We start from the raw sequence: 20,629 nt of genomic DNA, 5'->3' as shown, positions 1-20,629 counted from the left end.
TTTCAAAGGCTCCCGAGGGCCAGCCTGGGGGCTTAATCACTACCTACAATTAATTCTATTAGGAGAGCGTATTCCAGCTCAAAACAAACATCTCTCGGGCGCACAGACTACATTATGGTTTTACTGGTGATCAGCATACATGTACTCACGCTGAGGCAAACTCTGCCTCTGGCACTTGGGGCAAACCTGCACTGTTCCATCACAATTTAAATGGACCAGCTGGTGTTTCTGAGCTAAGTTCTTCGTTGTGGGCGCGTCTGGGGAGCAGGGATCCCCTTTCAGCTCTGACTACTCTGGGGAGGGCTGCCGTCCATCCAGACAGACCGTCCTTGGAGGGACGACAGCAGACGGCTGGGCCTCTTTCCAGGGCGAGCAGAGGACCAGTGTCTGGTGGTTCACTCAGGGGCCACTAGCCACGGCATCTGGACTGCCCCCTTTAGACCGTGACACCACCAAGGAGGACGGAGCCAGAAACAGTTGACATTATCACATGATGCAGAGTGTGAACTCCAAGGCAGAGGGGTCATACGGAAACCAGCAAATAACTCAGAACTGAACGTGAGAGCCAGTGGTGCCAGACGAGTGGTGCCGAGAGGGAGTCACAGAACTAAATACTCAGACGAGGGAGAGGGGAAGCTCACAAACGAGCCTTATTTTCAACTGCAGAGCTGAAAAGGAACAAGAGAGGAAAACTAGAGAAAATAGTAGGGAATAAAGATAAGAAAAGAAGTCACTGGAACACAAAATAAAGGAAGAGCAGTGCACTAAATCAGCAAAGCAAAAGTGGAAAACACTACAGAAATGAACAAAAGTCATGGAAGAGTAATCAAGAAAAAGGAGAAAAAGCAAACATATCCTAGGAAAGAAAAGGAGGCACATCTCCAGACATCAGAGATTAAAAAATCATGAGAACTTTCTGCATGACTTCATGGAAAAAAATGAGAAAATTTAGGTGACTAGGACATCTTAAAAATATAACATGTCAAATGAAATAGACAATCTGAATAATCCTGCCACCATCAAAGACATGGAACTTGAATTTAAACCTATCCACAAAGCCCTGAGAGGCCCAGACAATTTTCGAGTTTGGGTGCCTGGACACCCAAAGGACACACACCTTTGTCTTATACAAACTGACCCCCTCTCTGGGGCCGGGCCTGGGCGCTGTGGGGTGGTGCTCTGCCTGTCAGATGGTGGCAGCCCCTGCTCTGCCCCACTGTGACAACCCAAACGTCTCCTGAAGACAGAGCCACCCCGGCTCAGAGCCCCTGTTCTACGGCACGGAGTTCATCACAATGAAGACTGATGGAAGGTTCCGGCAACCTCCCATAAGGCACAGCTGGCCAGCCTAGACAGCCCTGGGACGGCCTGTCAAACGCCATCAGGTCAGAATCAAAGTGACTGAGACTTTCATGCTGCTGACAGCAAAACACCCCTGTCTCTTTTCATGGCCCTGGCGGCTGCACGCTCTGACCGAGCTGGTTTCGGGGTGCGTGTACCTGGCGTTTACCGTGCTGTGCTGGGAGGGGAGGTTGGGGCAGGGGGCTCACCGATGAGGGAGTTGAGGGCCGAGTAGGAGCTGACACGGCGCATCTTGTCAATAGTCTCGAAGGACAGGATGTACTCCTCATTCTCGGGGCTGCCCAGGGTGCTGCTGGCGCTGCTGCTGGTGCTGAGGTTCCCAGGGGAGAATGCCACAGCGCTGCCGGCTGCCCGGAGACCACATGGAGGAGGAGGCGGTCAGTGCTGAGCGCTCAGGACCTCTGCTGGTCCCACAGTTAGCGGCACGTGATTGAAACGTGTGATCCCCCTCTTGCCCCCCACTGAGCTCCTCTGGAGCCAGGCCCTCACTCCCCAGGGAGACGTCGGGCCACTGGCAGGGCCCGGAGGACCTCGGGACCCTCCTGCAAGCCGGCATAGGGCCCACAGGCGACTGCGGGCGCCGAAGCGCCAGGCGAGCCGGGCACACACTGACGGCAAAGAAGGGAGGGCACCTGTTCCTGAGGAAATGCAGCCCCCAATACAACCATCCCACCCAAGTACCCGGTTTCCAGACTCTTACATTCTTCTGTCAAGCTCAGGTTCTGCAAAGACTTGTTCAAGCTTCTGGCTGTGGTGACAGCACGAATGTTCCCATAGGAGCTCACAGAACGAAGCCGGGGGGTGCAGGGGCTGTCCCGCACGGGGGTCAAACTGCCCCCCTCTAGTGGGAAAGAAGGAGAGAGAGTTCACGGTGGGCTCCCGGGGAGGACAGACGTTCCCTCTCAGCTGGCAGCTACAACAAGTGACATAACCCTTCCCTGCGAATGCAAGGCCCCACGACTCAGGACGGAGCTCTGCCACACGGGAGCTGGTCTCCGCTGGACAGACTAATGACAGGGTGTAGGGGGGAGGTGTAAGGAGCAGGTGACCCCACCTCACGTCTGTTGCTTGTTCAGTAACAAAAGCCCACGCGTAGCAGGCCTGGCACTGTGGCTTCTCCAAGAGCCGTGGGGGGTGTGAGTTGGCACCGGCAGGACCCCGTCTGCTGCCTCCATGCCCCCCTCCGGAACAGCGGCTCCCCCACTGAGTGAGCTCATTCCCGCTTCCCCTCCCGGTGCACTAAGGGGGCGCTGCCTTCATCACGGAGCATGAGAGCTCTTTCTTGCAGAGACAGCTGTGTTCCGGGGGGACGAAACAGAAAGCTGGCACAGAGGCAAATGTGAGTCAAGGAGCTACCGAACGTGACTCACTGACCCGTGAGACCCACACATGACATTGCTCATCACAGGGGGGGGGGGCATGTGCTCTTCTATAAGACCCCTAGCCCACATATGTTGGCATCATATCCACCAATTTGATTTCCAAAAAGGGTAAAAAGGAAGGAAACGAGTCAGGGCTAGTGTAGCCCCTTTCCTGCCCCTTCTATTCTGCTAAATGCCTGGGAAGACGAGAATCAAAGGCCACTCGGCAGCACTTAATATCTGAGCCCACGTCTTGGCAAAACTGAGGGGCTGCGAGAGTTCTGACGAAGGGTCCCTGGTCTGCCAGAGGCAGCCAGGTGAGGCGTCAGGTTGCCGTCCGTACCTGTGGTCGCCGGGGAAGGCAAGGGGTAGTTCTTCTCCTCCTCCATGAACTGCAAGGCCACAGTGCAGAAGTTGCTTTCATACTGAACCACGAGATGACTCAGAGCCACCACCAGCTCCTGCCGAGGGAGAAGGGACACAGCACTTACTGGCGGCTGGGAAAGGCTGTGCACAAGCAGCTAGGCTTAAACGTGAACGCCGGACGCTTGAGTCACCGTAGAAAAAAGAAAGATTAAGAGAGAACTGTGTGCTCGGTGTCAGCGACGGGGACCGTCCCTTTCAGTGAGGACTCAGGACTGTCCTGGGGGAGCAGAAACCTCTGAAAAATGAGTGAGGTCACGGGTCGGAGGCCACCGGCCATGAGAAATCTCCACAGAGGGCACCGAGACCCCGACAGGGCCTTTTGACCGAGAGGCGTGCGTGGCACCAGAAGATGGTGGAGGGGCCCAGTGTGAGTGACGCCCCACCAGACTGGGAAGGTCAGGGCTGTGACCCAGGCCGACGCCGCCTCCCAACAGACCCACTGGCGAGCCGTCTGACTTCCGGGCACATGACAGCAGGTCATGCCTGATGAGCCCACACGCCCTCTCAACTAAGCGCAAAACTTGCAGTTGTATTCGTTTCCAGGCGCTAAAAGGCAAGAAGAGAGGTCTGCCTGATCTTTAGGAACCCTGCCTCAGCCCAAGGACATGGACACAATGGACGTCTCCTTCAGGGCAGTGACACGTGCTGCACCAGCAGTGCCTGGACATGCTGAGTCAGGGACACAAAACGGGAATGCCGGTGCAGGCGACTCTCCCTCACTATTCAGACAATTCCAGCTTCAGCCTCGTCTCTTTTTTGAAAAGCACACAGCAGAAAGCTGAGGCCTATGAGGAAGCCCCCAGGCCAGGAGAGCTGTGCTGAGGCGCCAAGGTGTCCGCAGGCTCCGGACAGGCCCCGGTGCTCTCCCTGGCTGCCCCCCTTGGAGGGCCTCTCCCTCACCTCACACCCTCCTGGGCCTCCCCGTCACATGTGGGGACTGCTCCCGAAGCTACTCTGCTGTGGCCCCTCTCTCTCCAAGTTCCAGGCTGGCCCTTCCCACTGCTGGCTGTACATCTCCACCCAAGCACACACGCACACCCCAGCGCGACCTGCCCAGCAGTCTGCTGCTATGCCCTTCCATTCAGCCCTGCCAGGGACCTCTTGGCTTGTGCCCATGGAGCCAGAACTACCGGCTTAGGTGAGAACCCTGAATTGTTCAGAGCCACCCCTCTGCGCCCCGGCCCTGCCTCCGCCATTGGTCCCCGAGTCTAACTGCGCCGAGCCTGCACACCCGAGCAGCCTCTGCCTGCCCCTGCCCACACCTGGCCTGGCTCGATCCCAGGCTCCTCCTGCAAAGCAGAGCCCAGCTCGCTTTTGCTGTGCGAGGCAGAGATGTGCTGCCGAGATCGTCACCTGTTCCCCCACCCAGTGGAGGTGACGCTCGTACGATCTTCAAAAAGCACTGGCTTCCCCGTTACTTCGATGCAGAGTGCCCAGCTCACACCGGGCCGGGAACACTCCAATTTGTGCCGCGGTCCTGCTGTTCTGCCCGGGAAGGCCTCCCTAGTGCTCCCGGCTCACCCTCCTGCTTCTCTGGGCCTCCACTCAGATGCCTGCTGCACCCAGGCTCCCCTCCAGACACCCCCCTTCACTGCCTTTCCTCCCGAACACGACCACCGGCCACGTCCCTCATCCGTCTGTTCGGTCTCCAGCCTGCCCTCACCGCCAAGTGCATGTTCGCAAGGGAAGAGCCAGGGTTTGGTTCACAACTGGGGAACCACGCCCTGCTGACGCAGGCCGGGCACACAGGAGGGGAGTAACAAGTGCCTGCGGAAGGAAGGAAGCCTTTCCCTTCAGAGATGAACGTCAACTCAGGCTCCATTTTTAAAGTGAGTTGGCAGAGGGTCCTGAGACGCCACGCCTGGCATACGACTGCCCCATGGGACTCGCCCAACGCTGCCCTTGTCACGAGGCAGGCCAGGCCATGCGCCTTCCGGGTCCTTCTTGCGGCCTCTGTACTGACTGCCCCCCACGCCCGTTTCCTGCCCGGGGCTGCCTCCACTCCATGTTTCTGACACCAAACTACCGGTGGCTGTTTTGTGACCCCCGGTCAGAGCGTCCAACTTGGCCCACAACCGCAGCAGCACAGGAGTGCTGGGGCGTGCGTACGTCTGTGCCCATGTGAACACCACGGGCTCCCCTCTGGGAGAAGGCGCCCTGGCCCAGCGGGTGGAGCCCTGTCATCTCCCAGAGGCCTGGTCCCGGGGTGCCAATGGGGAACAGCCCGATACTTCCTGTTGGGCTCGCTTTGAGTCAGGCGTGTGGAGAAGGCCGACCGGCACCCCTGGGGGTCTGTGGTTGCTGAACACAAGTGACGCGCACGCCTCCTGCTCTCCTCGCCAAGGTGATGACGCTGTGAGTAAGGGATGCGGAGTCCCTGCGTCATGTCATGCTCCCCCCTCCCCCCGTCAGGCCGCGAGAAAGGCGTGGGTGGAAACTGGGGGGTCACAAGCCTGCACCCCTTGCCGGGCTCTTCTTGGGGGGGTCACAAGCCTGCATCCCTCACCAGGCCCTTCTTGGGGGGGGTCACAAGCCTGCACCCCTCGCCGGGCCCTTCTTGGGGGGTCACAAGCCTGCACCCCTTGCCGGGCTCTTCTTGATGAGCTGGGGGTGGGGGTCTTGCTGACCGGGCATCTGGATTTGGTGCTTAGTGTACAAGGTCAAGTTCAAAATGATTAGGGAGGCTGATAGGAATTTGCTGACCTTTTGATTTTATCAAGTAAGCTCATTAAACAAGTCAACAAACAAAATCGGACCCTCTGTTCTCATTATCGCCTCATCTAGGAGAGGATACTTTTGTTATTAAAATGTAAACAGATGTAACCTTTTTTATATTGAATACATATGACTATGAAAAGCCCGCCATCATAGCCGTATTTGTCTCATTTTGCACAAGCTGCTGGACGCCAGCAGCCGGTCACAGGCTACAGGTCAGAGCCATGTCTCAGGCCACAGAGCTGACGTCCCAGAATGAGGCCCCACCTAAGAGGTGGCTGTGAAGGGGCAGGTCAGCCGGCGGAGCGTGGTGCCAGGTCTGAGGGAACTCAGGATTGTCAGGCCCCTGGCGCTGGTCTTCTGGGCCAGCTGGCTGGGTCTGCATTCCCTCAGAGTGCCATGTGCCACAAAAGCGTCAGCACGCAGCTGTGAATGAGGAGAAAGCAAGCCACCAGGTGCAGGACTCTGCACAGAGAAGAAGGCTCACGTCTCAGGGAGGTGTCCCACTGCTGCTAGAGACAGCGAGGTGCCCTGTCTGCCCACCGCCGGTGCCCCCAGACCTCCGCGTCTCCCGCGTGCCCCAGCCAACGTCACACCATAGACTCATTTAACAGGCCTGCTATTGGCTGGGCCCCCTGAGAACACAAACGCCCCAAGGACAGCCAAGGTCCCTAGGCCTGACACGGCACTGTACCTGGAACACGAAAGACACTCAACATTTGTGCAAAGAAGGGAGCACTCGGCGCTATACAGAAGGCATAGTCCTGCCACGCTGGCCTGGGGACTGGGAGCCACCGCCCTCCAGCCTCACCCCTCCTGCCCGCTCAGCGCTGCAGCCACACCTGGCCCCGGCCTCTCCTTCCCCGGGCTCCCTGCTGCTCAGCCTTCAGGACCAGTAAACCATGAGGGTCCCCTGATGGCCCTGTGACAGGGGACGGAGGGGGTCTGCTGAGCCAACTTTTGAGAGGGGTGTGAGATCGTGGACGGAAATCTGTGATATTTCTACACTTAAACAGACAAGTAAGAGTTTCAACTTTATAAACTGTTTTGTGGAGTCGCTGACAAACACGGGGGCGGGGAGGGGAACACACGCACAAACCTTTGCGTCTGTCAGTGGGTGTCTATGTTCTTTTGTCTCCATGGGGTGTGTATGTGTCGCTCCCAGGCAGGAAGGAGCCTATTTTATAAGCTGCCAGGAGACACAGCCCGCTAAATGCCCTTAAATGAAGCAAACACACGAGTATCTGGGGAAGAAACGCATTTTGGAGAATTAAGCAAACATTGAAAGGTCCGCTCTCAGAAGGACGCAGGCCGGTGGGAACTGCGCGCTCACTGCTGCAGTCAGGGCCGCGGGCTGCCCCAGGCGCGGGGGAGACCCGCTGCGCGGCGCGGCCGGCGCGGCGCTGGGGGACACGTACCTTCCGGACCACGGGACTCCCGTCATTGATCAGCTGCGCCAGCATCATGGCCACATTGTGATCGATGGTGGTGGAGTGGTCAGTCCTCTCTGCCGAGTTCCCCACAAACGTGCCAAGCGCGAAGACGGCCGCGCAGCGCACCTGCAGGACGACGGGGACAGCAGCGTCAGCTCTGCCAGATTCAGCTCAGCTCAGTCCAGTTTCACGAGTACTCACTGCCCAGTCCTACCCGTGAGGACAGAGCAGAAGTGGGGGGGGGCAGAAGGAGGGGTCCCCGTGGCCCCAGCTTGAGGGGCAGGTGACAGGCTGTACAGGTGGGAACTTCTGGGATCAAAAGACCAAGCCAGGCACCACGTCACCCATCAGTGACTGAGACAGGGGCTCCGGGGACCAGTTGTGGAAGGGGACAGCGTCTGGACACGAAGCAGCATGGGACAGAGCGGTCCCATGCCACCTCTTCACACAGCATCCGGCTGGAGCACCGGCTCAGAGTACCCGCGAGCTCCCTGACTGCAGTTAGCCGGGAGCCACGGGGTGGAGATGGACTCACCTCGGGAATGGGGTCCGAGAGGAGGCTGCAGAGTTTCTCGTGGGCACTGTCCCGCACGCCACACCATCGGGCTGAGTCGAAGTTCTGCCAGATGCGCCCTAAGCAGATGGCCACCCACTGGCGCAGCAAGGGGTGGGGGTCGCTGAGCTGCTCCAGGCAAATGGCAATCAAGTTTCCCTGGAGGCAGGCTTCCTGTGGGAAGGCAGATAGCGCTCAATGGGACACCCAGGGAGGGGTGCGGGCGGTGGGCTCTCATGGTTCTCGGGGAAATCTCAATAATGTCCTTTACTTTAAATCCTACCACCTGCAGTTCACCCTGCGAATGGCTGGCTAAACGCAGGGCCCAGGCCCCACTGCCCCCACGCGTCCCCTGGTGCTGGCGCTTCGGTCACCTCCCTCTCCCTAAGGGTGACGGCTTTATTAGGCATTTGGAACAACAGCTCCTCCGCTCTCCAAACAGGGCAGCTGGGGCCACAAGTCTGCAAGGGCGCAGGGAGGCTGTGGGGACGGGACCGGCAGTGCCACTCACCTGCCCGGTGTTGTAGTTGTTGACGATCACAGCGAGGATGAAAGCCGTCATGGTCCTATGCTCAGCCTGGAAAACACGTCACCCCAGTGCTGCACTGTCCCCAGGAAACTTATCGTCCCCCAAGTACAACAGAGATGGCCTTTCAGAATGAGCTCCACGCATAGTTAATGAGCCATAATTAATGAGCTGCATACATGATTAATTACTATCTTTTGAGGGCAACAAAAAGAACACGCTTTAGGAGGGTCTGACAGCTCTGGGCTGGCCTCTCAGAGGACAGACTGTTCCCTGAAGAACCGACGCCACAGGACAGGGACAGTTCTGCTGGGAGTGTCCTGTAACAGGCTGTCCTGTTAACAGGACGTGCCCTGGTTGTCCCCGGTCACTTGGTAGTGAAATGGATGGATACACCATACTCCCTTTGCTTCATTTCTTTTTTCCTGGTCTTTTATTGGCGGGATCGATTTGCATTCTCTCCTCTCCTGAGTTATGAACCAGTCGGTCCACCTCTACCTGAGGTGCCCGGTGGGCTCCCACTCACACCAAACAAACACTAAACTAAGGGTCCTCTGGGTCCCCCTCACCCCTGGATTCATGTAGGGCTGTCAATGCCCCAGTTCTGATAACCCACTCATGTGGGTTTACCCTGCAGATTAGTGATGAGCATTTATTATTTTAGAGCCAATGCTTATTGAGTTTGGTCCACGGGTCTGCTTTTTGCTGCTTCCTGCATCCGACCCTTCCCTCCGGGTTCAACTTCCTCCTGAAAGACGGTCTTTACAAGTACCTCTGTTGGGGGTAGAACACGGTAACTGTCAGTGTCTGAAGACGTGAGGGCTTCCCGCTCACTCGGGATGACACTGTAGCTGAGCAGAGGATCCTAGGGTGATGGCCGGCTTCCTTCAGAGCTTTGAAAACGGCTTCTCCTCTGTCTCCCGCCATCTGGCTCTGCTGACAGAAGCCCGCTGCCCGTGGAATCACGTTCACTCCTCCATGAAAAATCTTTTGGTTCTTGCTACTCTTGCCTTCGATCGTCTCTACTTTCATTACGACGACTCTGGGTGGATGCGCTTCTATTTAACCTTCTCAAGCTTCACTGTGCTTTGTAAATTTGAAAACTCGTTTCTTCAAATGTGGAAAACCCTCAGCCACGATTCGTTCCCACTGCTTCTCAGGACTCTCTCCAGTCCCCCTCTCAGCAACAGGACACTTTCTCATCCCATGTCTCCCGACCTCTTCCTCACGTCTCTGTCCGCGTCATTCCAGGCGCTTTCGCCACGAGTTCGCGTATTGGCTGCATCTGTGCTGCTGCTCATTTCCTCTGTGCAGTTTTTAATGACAGAGCCCGTGCTTCCACGACAGGTGCTACCCCCAGCCCCACCCCAACCGGCCTGGTTACTAAGAATCTACTTGGTCATTTAAAGGACGAGTAAACACAGAGTATTATTATTTCTTACACTCGGCACAAAAGTAGTGCAAGAAACTACACAGTGGTTTACTTTTGGACAGAAACAAATTCTTTTATCGATCATTTAAACATAGTGTTCCTGTGACTTCAGAGCCCATGCCAGACACGTCTGTCAGTTTCACTTCCGCTGCCGACTTATTCTCCTTCGTGCTGGTTTGTTTGCCTGATTTGGGGCTGAAAGTAGGTGGTGTCTCCCGTGTGGAATGTCCCTGAAGAAAGGTTTGCCTTTGCTTCTTCCAGGCCCCTGTGGGTTTCAATTCCCTGAACGAGTTTTACCTTTATTTCCTGGCTGGTGACTCTCAGCCACCTGGGAAGCGGACACGCAGCCCCCACCCCATGTATGTACAGGCCTGAGGTTCCAGTTTCCCTTGGATTCTTCTTTCAACTTTCTGCCTGGACATGGAACAGCTTTCCTCACACTTCTTAACACCTCGCGGGCTCCTGGCTTTAAGCAGGGGTGTCGGTTTTGGGGATGTCACCAGCTCAGGCCCCAGGTGCTCTGTGCAGACTCAGGTCCACGTGCCTCGGGGACCCCAGGGGATCGTCACTGTGACGTCCTGGCTCGCTTCCCACTGTGGCTCTTCTCTGACTCCTCTCTTCAGTTTAGGGAATTTGGGAATTTCATTCCTCCTCACATTGGGCTCTATCCTCAGAACTGAAAGGTGTTTGGAATTGAAGCGGGGCCCATTCATGTTGGCTTAGCTCATCATCTCACTGCATTTTACCGGTTTAGCATTCTTTTTCATTCCTTTGATTTGTTTTCTTACTCACCCTGAAGAACAGGGAGGTGATTATTTCCAAAACTCATATGAAGTATAAACTTTAACTGCCTATGGCGATGTTTAACGGCCACACTTAAGTTAAAACACACAAGTACTATTTACCTTTTATATAACAATCCTGTTTTTAATGTGTTCTGTGTTTTAAAAAATCTCATTTACTTTAGAAAACCAGCTACAGGGTTAAATTACATATGAAAGTTCCTTTATACAACTAAAGCCAACTAAGCCCCTGTAGATGGGTTGTTATACTTAATTAAATTTAGCGTGTACTTTGTTCTCTTTGCTAAGCTAGGAGCTAGAGGTGGGGAATATAGAAAGTAATTATAAAACATTTATAGGAGTTACATATGCTACTTGTAGATTACTAATTTGTAACGCAATTTCATATGATAAAATATATTTAAAATTTAAACTTTTAGTCTCTTCTTTCCTCCCCCCCCTTCCTGATTCTAAGGCACGTGGGCGTCTTGTCATGTTCCCGAACCTTCCCTGGGCGTGCGAGCTGCCCTGTCAAAGATGTACACGCCCTTACTCATGCAACTCAGCCGACAGGTGTGCAGGAGAGCACGATGCGGAGATGTGCGGGAAAAACAGACGGACATAAAGCAGACTGCAGCAGCCAGCGGCCGGATGCTCGCTTAGAGAGAAATGCGACAGCTACTGCACAATGCGTTCCTAAGTGACGAGCGCTGTGTAAGCCAAGCGGTAGCTGACAACACGACCGTGTCCCCCAAAGCGTGGCCCACACCCCAGTCGCAGCTTCTGCCTGGATCGTGAGCGGCCCTGCAGAAGCTGTCATGGCAGTGTGGCACGTGAGTACACACAAACAACACAGATCTCCAGACCATCCCAAAGGGAGTGGCGATTGGTCCTTACTGGCATGTAAGGGTCTGCCAAGACCGACAGGAAGTACTTGTGGCCGTTGTCCTTCACCAGGTCAGCTTGGCACGACTGGGGAGAAAACAGACAGAGGGAGAGTGAGTGTGGTCACCTGAAAGGGGTTTCTCTCTGCTTCTTGTCACATACGAACCAACGAACGTGCAATGAGTATTTTAGGCCTTAATCATGTTCTCTCAAGTTCAATTTTCACGTGAAAACAGTGAGGTGGCTGCTTGCACATACATTTCCCTTGATTGTGGGGAATGGGCTGGCGTCTCACACGTTCTCAGAAGTGCAGCAGCTCTAAGACGTTCTCTGAAAACTCCTTCTGGGCACCTGATGGCTGGGGTGCCCTGGCTGCTGGCCCTGCCCCTTTGCAGGGCCACCTCCAAAGCTGCACATGTTCCCTCCCCACGTCACCCTGGAGTCCACACTCCTGTTCTCTTGCCTTCTGAGCGGGGCCACGCCCAGCACTCGAAACCATTCCATTTCCGCTGACCTCAGCCCCTGTGGAAGGTCTTAAGACTTTGGTCAGACTTACAAAATACTGAAAAACAATGATGTGTGACGAATGACTGGTGTCACACAGTTGTATTTTAATGGCTGCTTCCTAGAGGCCCAGCTCCTTACCCCAAAGGAGTTGCTCTAAGGTAGGAATTTACACGTTAGAGCTGAAGAGCTGAGGGGTGCAGTTCCTCCCAGCCCTCGCACGGCACCTGTGAGCTCCGTCAGGTCTGTGCTTATCGGCTGAGCACTTATTCCAAGGACCTGCCAGTTGCCAAGCCCTGGTTGGTCCCGGAGACGCAGCAGCTGTGCCCTGCTCAGCTCCTGGAGGGACCTGAGCAAGCAGTTATGGACACAATGCGGAGGCACCAGGTTGAGGGACTAAGGGGAGAGGGAGGAGGAGACGCCTGCCCTGAGGGGCAGCTGGGATCACCCACGGAGCCAGGGCAGATGGGGGGTGGGGTGACGGGGTTCCGTTCTCCTACGATGGGGGCACAGGGAGGCCTGCAGAAGGCGGGAGGCAGGTGGCCCAGGGCTTGGAATGCTGCACGGAGCAGGCCCTGGAGAGGCCGGAATCCAGAGGTGGAGGCAGTCGGGTTGTGCTGGTAGCTGCAGTAGAAGGTGAGCAGAGGGCCGCACTGGACGGGGGTGGGGGTGCAGGTGCAGCAGGCAGAGGGGATGGGAAGGTCCCGCAGACATGAGGAGAGTGTTCTGGCGGGACCTGGGCGAGAGGTGGGGTGCTGTAGCTTGGGGTACGGTGCATCAGAGGCACCTCACTCTCAGGAGGAAGGAAGGTGCACACTCTGAGGTGTGGAGCATGAGCCAAGCTGAACTTCTAGATTAGAAGTTCATGCGCATCCGTGGGAACCCAAGGCCAGAGAGGTGCGGGGGAGGGAAGGGGGCCAGGGACAGGTGCCAGGAAGGAGGCAGACAGGCTCTAGGAAGCAAGGAGGGCAGGGTCGGGAATCCTGGCGAAGGGTTACAGGGCCCCGATTTCACACCAGGCTGGACGGTTTGGGGGCATTTCTGCCCTACAGCTTCTTTGGGCCCAACCTGGGCGTCCTGTGCATAAACGATGAGTGCTCTGACCCTCACGGTGGCCACGCCACGTGGTTGCGTGGAGGCCAGCTGGGCAGCACGGCCCCCCTGCCAGACGGGGGTTCTGAAGGGCTGTCCGTTTATGTAAAGAGAGAAATTAAGACAGAATAGCCACCCCTAAAACTAGACAATCTACTTCCAGGTACTGAAAATCCTGGTAGATGCGAGAATCAACATTGGTTTAAGTGTGTTCATGTAGCGTGGTGGTGCCCGGGGGGCACAGGCCTGGGGTGCTGATCGCCGCCTTTGGGTCACGTTTTATGCATCCAGGAAACTTTTCGCGGGTCCTCAACAGCCAGGTACCAAGGACAGAGCCTACATAGCTCCAAACACACAGATGAAAGGGTATGGAAGTAGAAGGGAAACAAAGTTTCAAAAAATCTTTCCAAGAAGCCACCCCTCCTCTTTTTACATAACTGGACTCTTCAAGGATGTTTGAAAAAGGGCCAACCAGAAATGACCAAAAGGTATGGCTGCCTGATCCACAAACTTAAGCTTTCAGATTTGCGGTAAAAGATTTACTGTCGGGGCCGGCCCGGGGGCTCAGGCGGTTAGAGCTTCGTGCTCCTAACTCCGAAGGCTGCCGGTTCGATTCCCACATGGGCCAGTGGGCTCTCAACCACAAGGCTGCCAGTTCAATTCCTCGACTCCTGCAAGGGATGGTGGGCTGCGCCCGCTGCAACTAAGATTGAACACGGCACCTTGAGCTGAGCTGCCGCTGAGCTCCCAAATGGCTCAGTTGGTTGGAGCGCGTCCTCTCAACCACAAGGTTGCTGGTTCAACTTCTGCAAGGGATGGTGGGCTGCGCCCCCTGCAACTAGCAACGGCAACTGGACCTGGAGCTGAGCTGCGCCCTCCACAACTAAGACTGAAAGGACAACAACTTGACTTGGAAATAAATCCTGGAAGTACACACTGTTCCCCAATAAAGTCCTGTTCCCCTTCCCCAATAAAATGTTTTTAAAAAGGAAAAGTCTCTTAGGCTGTCTTTCTTAAAAAAAAAAAAAAGTTTAGTGTCACTGAGACGGCTGGGTAGACATGAGATTTATACTTTTCTTCCTTTTATTCTAAATTTCCAAATGGCTTCCCACATCGTGGTTTTGAGCTTCATACGCAGGCTGCTGGAAGCACTGGTGCCGTAACTTGCCAGAGAGGCAGATGACGGCTGGCCGAGGGATGTGAAGATAGCTTGCTGAATTAAATGAGGGCGGCAGGACTGAAATTCAGTTGTTTTCACTTTTCAATCCAATGTTTCGGAAAACTTTTATAGAAATCATTGTTTCCCCAAAATTGGTTTGATGGAGAGGAAGGTAAAATATATCATCTGGAGCAGACAAGCAAGAGAATGAACATCTACTGGACACAGCCATGCCCAGGGCACTTGGCCCAATAACGGTCAAGGTCAAACTGAGGTCAAGGTCAGCCATGGATGGCCTGAGGAGGAAGGGGGAGTTCCCAGCACCGAGACGGGCAGGAATGTCAGGAACACCCAAGGATCGCTGCCACCCCAAATGCCCATGAGAGACCAAGTCAGCACCACGGGGCCAGGTAAACCCTGAGGCTGTGGGGAGCCAGCAGACAGTACCTCACAGAGGGGCCCAGAGAGCCTGCAGGTCCCTCGGCGCTCCCCATGCAGAAGGCTGCCATGTGGGCGGGGAGGGGTAAGGAGACAGTCAGGACCCGCCCGCCAGCAGTGACAGAGACACGGGAATAAAAGACGCCTTCGCTACAGGGGCAGCCTGCAGTATCACCTCCGTGGGGACTACCCCAGGACACTCGTGCAGCCCCTCACAGTGAAGCCCGCTAGGGGGTGAGAGAGGAGGCCCGGAGCCTGGGAGCAAGGTCGGACGGTGGGTGGGCCACCCGAGTCGCCAGGGCCTCCTAGTGGGATGGTGGTGAGCGGAGGGGCATTTTTGTGGTTTATCGGCCAGCAGTGTACAGGACCGAGGGCGGAGAGCACAGAGAGGAGGGCAGGGCCAGGCTCAAGGGCTGCCAGAGACAGAGCTTGAGGGACATTTGCTGACAGAGCCCAAGGTCACGGGCTGACTGCAGGGCTACTTCAAGGGCACAAGGGCCCTGATGACGGCCGGCCAGCTGTGGCTGAGGGGGAGCAGGCAGAGCCTGTTATTCCCCTTGTTCTGCCCACAGAGGGGAGTGGACGCCTCGCCACCTGTGTACCCACTCTGCCACTTTGCCGTCTGGGAAGACCCCACTCAGACTGAGGCCCGAGCCCAGACCAGCCCTGCCATCCCAGCAGCTCCCGAAACCCAGCACTTTCTTATCTGTAAAATCACACTTCCTGCAGAGGTGATGTCAGAATTAAGAGACTTTTCCGCACGGAGGGGCAGCCACTGGGCATCACATGCATGCATATACCCACAGTTCTGTTTCTCCACCGGTTCTTTTCTCGTAAATGGAGCCTCCTGAGCTCAGTATTCCCTTCAAACCAAGCAACGACCCCCCCGCCCAATCCTGACCTGGCATTGATGCCCTCCCCCACTGACTCCACACGCAGCCACCGCGAGGCACTGCGGCCCAGCACCCTGCCCATCCGTCTGTCTCCACGACCTGCACAGGCATGGGCCTCCCCACTCCCAGCATCCACCTGCACCCCAAAGCTCTTCCTTTGTGTTCTGTGGGGCAGGGCCCCTGGAGAACGCTCCCCTCTGCTCCCCCACAGCTCCCTCAGTTCAGCCCACAGCCCTTTGAGGGTTCGCCCGCCATCATCCCTGGCTGGACGAGGCCCCCATCTCCATCTCTCGGCCACTGGGCCTCGTCACTGTGGTCTCCCGAAAGTGCCCCCCTCTACACCCGCCTTGCCTGGTCGCCCCTCTGTCCCCGACACGGCCAGCCCTGCCACCACACAGGCTCAAACTTGAGAATGTCTCTCCCACATCCACCAGCCCCTTGCCCACCGGCCCCTCCTCCCCGGCCACCGCCGTCTCCTCAGTGGCTTATGCCCCGCGGTTAACCTTACCATCTCTTTACACTGAGGCCTGACATTTTATGAACCACAGCTTGATTCTTACTGTTTCTTCGTTCCGAAATCTTTAAGTTTCTCACCCCTGCCAAGTGAAGTTTGAACCCCTAAACCTGGAATGACGTGCCCTCTGCCTGGTGGCCCCTCCCTATGTCTCCAGCATCTTGGCTCACTGGAGCAGCTGCCTGCCTCTGAATGCCCTTCGTTCCAGGCTCAAGCTGTCCCTGAGACCCTCCACCTGACAGCCCTACACTTCAGTCCAGCACAAACGCAGTCCCCTCCTGTTTCAGAAAGGTCGCGCTTGTGGCGTGCGCCCCCTGAGGGATGTGTGACTTCTGGCCTCCCAGCCTACGGCTGTGTCCCTACTGCTCTGTGACCCTTCCAGGGCAGAGACCGCTGACCTCCGCGTCTCCTACCGCCTTCAGTGCCAGATCTTTGTGGGGGGGCCAGGGGACTGCACACTCCAAGGGACAAGGACGGGGGGGTGCAGGCTGGGCCGGCACGGCTGAGAAGTGACCGTGAGCGCTGCAGGGCCGAGCCTTGAGGGTGAAGCCTCGGCCTCTGACCGTTCCCATGGCCAGGACAGGGGGGAAATGCATGGGCAGAGGCAGAAGAGCCTGATGGGGTCTGGACGAGGCGCGGCCAAAACAGAGTGGTCAAGGTCATTTTGAAGCCGGAGGGACGGTCGGGGATGGGCAGGAGGCAGTACGCAGGGCGAGAGGGACAAGTGGAGTGCACGCGGCAAAGGGGACCCGACAACGGGGAGACAGCTGGGACTGGGCCCCAAGGGCTTTCTTCTGGGAAGGAGGACGGCCAGCAGCGCCTGGCGGAGCGAGGCGTGGAGGTGGGTAGGACAGGAAGAGCGGGCTCAGCGCGGGAGGGACAAAGGAGCCAGGCCCTGGTGACCACGGCCTCTGGGCGGGCAGCCGGGGCTCAGCGAGGAGCGTGGCCGGGGGACGCGCAGTGACACGATGACTCACACTGTCCACGGCGAGGATCTTGGCCCAGATGAAGACGAGCAGGGGCCGCAGCTCCCGGGCCGAGCTCTGGAGCAGTTTCAGCACGTAGGGGAAGATGCCCACGGACAAGGCCTGCGAGAGAGCAGAGCGTCAGCCAGCCGGGCGCCACAGGTGGCGGTCACGCCGCCCAGGGACACACATGGGAAGGCGACGGGAACGGATGTGCCCTGCTTCCAGCAAGGGGCTTCCTCCAGACTTCCTCCTCCCTGATTCCATCCAGAAGGTGCCAGGGACTCCGTCTGCTTTGCTCTCAAGACCAGAATTAACCTCGTGCCACTTCCCGTTGTGAGGAACGTGTGGCTTCGTGCCTGGGAACCCTACCGCCCTCACCCGCACGGCCTCGCTTGCTCTCAGCGACAAGGCATAAGGCCTCTGACTGTGCGCCTCACGTGTGGCTCTGCTTCCCGCTCTCCATGACGCGCCCGCCCAGCTCGCTCCAACACTCGTATGCACGGGAGACCGGCTTTTAGGGGAAGGTGCCCTGAGAGGTACCAGTTGGCAGCGGCTTGGAAGGGACCTGCTTTGGGTCTCCCGGTGCCTGGTTTCTGGCAGCCACGCATGTGGGGGACCTCTCTGCTCTCACAGGGAAGTAAGAGAGGAGATGGCATTTCAGCACCGGGATGATGGAGCAGAGTGGTATGTCAATTCCATCAGTTCCTCATCTCAAATTTGTGGGAATTCGAAAGACATTGAAAAGGTGCCCCCTCTGGGACAGATGCAGGGTGTGGCCCAGGCCCGTGGCAGGTCCTGGGTCCTTTCCTTGTCACAGGCCATGTCTAATGTCTCGCTTATCTAGCATCTGTTCATACATTAGCAACATTTCCAATTAGTATAAGTTTACTTTTCTAAAGGGCCAGATTTAGCTTTTTTAAAATGAGCCATATAAATGAAAATCACTCAAATGTCACTAACACGTTTCCTGTACCCTTCAGGAGACAGCAGTGCCACCCAGGCTTTCCCCTGATGCCCAGGTAACATAACTCTGCACAAGCTCACACAGCCACTCGCCAAGGACTCGACCTTGCTACTGGTGACCTGTGGGTGACACCCGAGGGTGTCCGTGCCCAGTGACAGTGCTGAATGGCTGTCCTGCTCTCAGACTTCCTCTCTCCTCCTTCAGCGGACTGTCACTCTTTGTTAACATTACACAATGAAACAGTTAAATATCCATAAAATCACATGCTGCTGCCCACGTGCTCACCACCCAGGCTCCTCGCCCACCCTCATCCTCGCCCACTTATCCTCGAATGCTCTGAAGCACGCGTATGTCCCATGATTTCATTTGTGAGCACGTAGCGTCTGTCTCTAAAGATAAGGCCTCTTTTATAAAGACATGACCACATACCATTACCACAACTAAAAAAGGGAACAACTATTCTTTAATAACATAAAATATTCAGCTAAATTTCTAATTGTTCCACGAATATTAATTTTTCCAACTTTAGCTTTCCAATGTTTAATTGCAAACAGAACCAAACAGGGTCCCTATATTGCAACTGATTGGCAGGTCTCTTGAATCTCCTTTACTCTAAAGATTACTTCTCAATATTTCCTTTGTTGTGAGGTGTTGATAAAATGATTCTATTTTTTCTACTTTTGATTCTATTTTTGTGCTTTTCTGTTGAAACGGCCATTTCAACTCTGCTATAGAGGAATAATCAGAACTGTGACTAATATCAGAGGGAGAAGACTGGATGAGGGCTCACAACTGCTCCTGGGAGAAACATGCCACGCGCGGCCAGGACAGGGCGGTGGCAGGCCAGCCACTCCCTCAGAGGCGGCAGCGCTTTCTGTCCTGCAAAGCCAGTGCCTGATAACAGTAGAAGGGACAACAGGGCGCAGCAAAACCAAACCCCAGATGCCACGGCAACAGAGGCCCACAGGCCGTGTCGTCCGAGGAGTCATGGGCCGCTCACTCGCCGTCCCCAGTCACCCTCGATGGCACGGCTGTCACCTATGGTCTCACGCGGCTGCCCCGCCCCACATCCACGCAGAAACACGCACCAGGCTCACCGCCCAGGGACCCAGGTCCAGGAACCTCCCAAGCAAGTCGAGTGCTCGCAGCCGGTGCACCTGGCTCAACAGCACCTGAGAAGAAAGACAAGCGGTTACTGCAGGCCGTGTGCAAAGCCTGGGCTGGTTGCCTCGGGGGTGTGACGGGCAGGCTCCAATGTCCCCATCACTGCGGGAGGGGCTCCCTTCACCCTGACCTAGCCTGGTCAGACTGGCTAGGCAAACACCTGCCTCTTCATGAACAGGTAACACACTCATTACAGGAAGTACAGGGACATGTATTTAACTGCATTGAACATATTTTGCTAATGACACTTTGGTACATGCACCTGCAGACACTGTTGTCTGTGGACACACTGCCCTTATTTCTTCTAAACCACATAACACACGGTTGCATTTCTCACTTCCTTTCTGACTAAGCAACACTCTGAATCTTGTTCTCCATCTCTGGACTCGGCTGGCCACGTCCTCCCAATGGCAGCACCATGCGTCCCTTTACAAATGTGTCTAATTCATTTAAACAGTTTCCCCAGTGCCAGAGATGTAAGTCATTATCGCATCCTTGCTATTATAAACCACTAATAAATATGCTGACAGGTCCACCTTCCCTGGGAGAAACCCTACATTGATGGGACAAGGTCACAGTGTCTTCACACTTCTGTGACCAAGTCACCCCTGCCACACCCATGGCACTGCCGGCAACACACACAGGCCGCCCCTCCTGCTCTCTCTGATTTCGGGGCAGGAGGACACAGATCACTGTGGGGCTCACCACTGTGTGACCTTGGGCAAATTACTTAACTTCTCTGAACCTCAATTTCTTAATTCATAAAACAAGGGTAGCACAAGGGTCTTATTAAATAAGAAATTAAAGCTCACAGGACAATACTAGCCTACAGCACTTGATTACTTGCCAACGTGACAGGTATCCATGAGCAATGAGGAGAAAGAGACTGCAGGACAGTGGGAACTGTGACCCGCAGAATTTGAGAGGGAAGGTCAGGGAAAGGAGACTCTGGAAGAAGAGGATGAAGGGACAGACCAGCGAGGCTGGGTGGCCTACAAGGGGAGAGCTGGTTGGGCGAGGGAAGGGATGGGCAGAAGAAGTAGACGAGAGGATGTCAGCACTAAAGCCAAGGAAGGAACAGGCGGCTTCCCCTGTGTCACCTGGTCCTGCAGGTGAGCAGAGGACCCACTGGTGCAGGGACGTGGATCTGGTACAGTTGTGGGAGGACGGCAAGGCAGAGCAGGAGGGGACAGGATGAGGCCATGTGGGGGCCAGAGCAGCCCCCGTGTAGGGGTGAACTCAGCTGGTGGGACGAGGGCGGGGTGGCAGGAACAGGAGGTGGTGGAGAGAGGGGGGGTGGTCCTGATGGCACCAGGTTCCTGAGAAGATGCTCCTGGGGGCGTGAAGGGGGGGCCCAGGTCAGGGAAGTGGACTGGAGGAAGAGCCATCTGCTTCGCCTTCCACTGGTTTGGGGCGCATTCCCACATCACTGCTGCATGGGGGGTCTGAGTGGTCTGC

At 56.0% G+C, this 20,629-nt stretch overlaps 1 protein-coding gene across 5 annotated transcripts in view; it reads right to left on the bottom strand.

Moving 5' to 3' along the window:
* Positions 1–20,629, bottom strand: part of RPTOR (regulatory associated protein of MTOR complex 1) — a 277,048-nt gene that overhangs the window by 43,743 nt on the left and 212,676 nt on the right. For all 5 annotated transcript variants that reach the window (XM_081029345.1, XM_081029341.1, XM_081029343.1 and 2 more), the window contains exons 12-20: positions 19,096–19,179; positions 17,053–17,163; positions 11,488–11,562; positions 8,362–8,427; positions 7,833–8,024; positions 7,283–7,423; positions 3,067–3,184; positions 2,063–2,203; positions 1,551–1,709 (exon numbers count right to left, since the gene is read on the bottom strand). In XM_081029345.1, coding sequence (XP_080885471.1) covers positions 1,551–1,709; positions 2,063–2,203; positions 3,067–3,184; positions 7,283–7,423; positions 7,833–8,024; positions 8,362–8,427; positions 11,488–11,562; positions 17,053–17,163; positions 19,096–19,179 — 1,087 coding nt within the window. The remainder of the gene's footprint in view (positions 1–1,550; positions 1,710–2,062; positions 2,204–3,066; positions 3,185–7,282; positions 7,424–7,832; positions 8,025–8,361; positions 8,428–11,487; positions 11,563–17,052; positions 17,164–19,095; positions 19,180–20,629) is intronic.

The sequence above is a fragment of the Rhinolophus hipposideros genome (assembly GCF_964194185.1).
Source record: "Rhinolophus hipposideros genome assembly, chromosome: 20".
Classification (NCBI taxonomy): Eukaryota; Metazoa; Chordata; class Mammalia; order Chiroptera; family Rhinolophidae; genus Rhinolophus; species Rhinolophus hipposideros.
This window is presented reverse-complemented; position numbering and strand designations above follow the sequence as displayed.